The following is a 935-nucleotide window of genomic DNA, read 5'->3' as shown; positions in this document are numbered from 1 at the left end:
GCCCTATAGCAAAAACCTCTCCAAAAAAGAAAAAAAAAGAAAAAAAGATGTTCTAAAAAAGAATGGTCACATGCATACATAGTTGGATATAAGAAGTTCTTCTGTACTTTTGAGACCTAAGTTGATGAGTGCGTTTGTCCTACTTATCTAGTTTTCCCTTTCCTCTCGATTGACAAAGAGATCTTTAAAATCAGTTTAAGGAACACCTCCATAGAGCCCGAAATGCAGCAAGAGGATCAGGAGTCACATTATTAGGCTGATTGATGCCTTTCATTTCATAAAGGTCTCATTGATTTATAATCACTCATTTATAAGCTACTTCTCTTATTCAATAAAATCTCCTTAGGGAAACCACTTTGGATTTCCAGCTTTACACGGCCCTTTCAGATTTCAAAGGGAAACTGACCAGGATGAAAAAGTTCCTACCTTGTAGATACAGGACTTAGCGTTCAGAAAGAAGAGCTCAATGGTGGCGTTATCCTTCAGGTACGAAATGCTCTCGATGTAGAACCTGAAAGGGAAAAGCTGCACGTGAACCACAGAAGCAGCAGAGGAGAAGATCAGCCACTCTCGTGAGCTTTGCGATTGAAGATCAAGGCTGGAACCCCCAATCCTACACGAAGACAACGGCGAGTGTTGTCAGCTGTTTTTCTGTAATCCCTTTTGGAGAGTTAACCGTGTTTTTCAGGTGGATTTACAGTGGGTCGGGATCATCATGCCTGACTACCCTTCCCCACAGCCAAAGAACCAGACCTACCTTCGTCTCTGAGAGCAGATTCTAAACTGACAAGTTACTTCCTTTTTTCTTCCCTGCTTTCCAATTTTTCATAAAGTCATTTGTTGGGACAAGCAGTTAGCGTAATGGCTATGTCGCTGGACTCCCACATAGTCGACCGCGGTTCGAGTCCCGGACCCGGTGGCTTAAGCTCACACCA

The 935-nt window shown here is 42.8% G+C and overlaps 1 protein-coding gene across 1 annotated transcript in view; it reads right to left on the bottom strand.

Annotated features, from left to right (window-relative positions):
* Window positions 1-935, bottom strand: part of FRMD4A (FERM domain containing 4A) — a 397,277-nt gene that overhangs the window by 142,027 nt on the left and 254,315 nt on the right. The window contains 1 exon segment of the mRNA XM_027772576.1: window positions 427-511. Within this exon segment, the coding sequence (XP_027628377.1) occupies window positions 427-511 (85 nt within the window).

This window comes from Tupaia chinensis, unplaced genomic scaffold (genome assembly GCF_000334495.1).
Source record: "Tupaia chinensis unplaced genomic scaffold, TupChi_1.0 Scaffold000285_1, whole genome shotgun sequence".
NCBI classification, from domain to species: Eukaryota; Metazoa; Chordata; class Mammalia; order Scandentia; family Tupaiidae; genus Tupaia; species Tupaia belangeri.
This window is presented reverse-complemented; position numbering and strand designations above follow the sequence as displayed.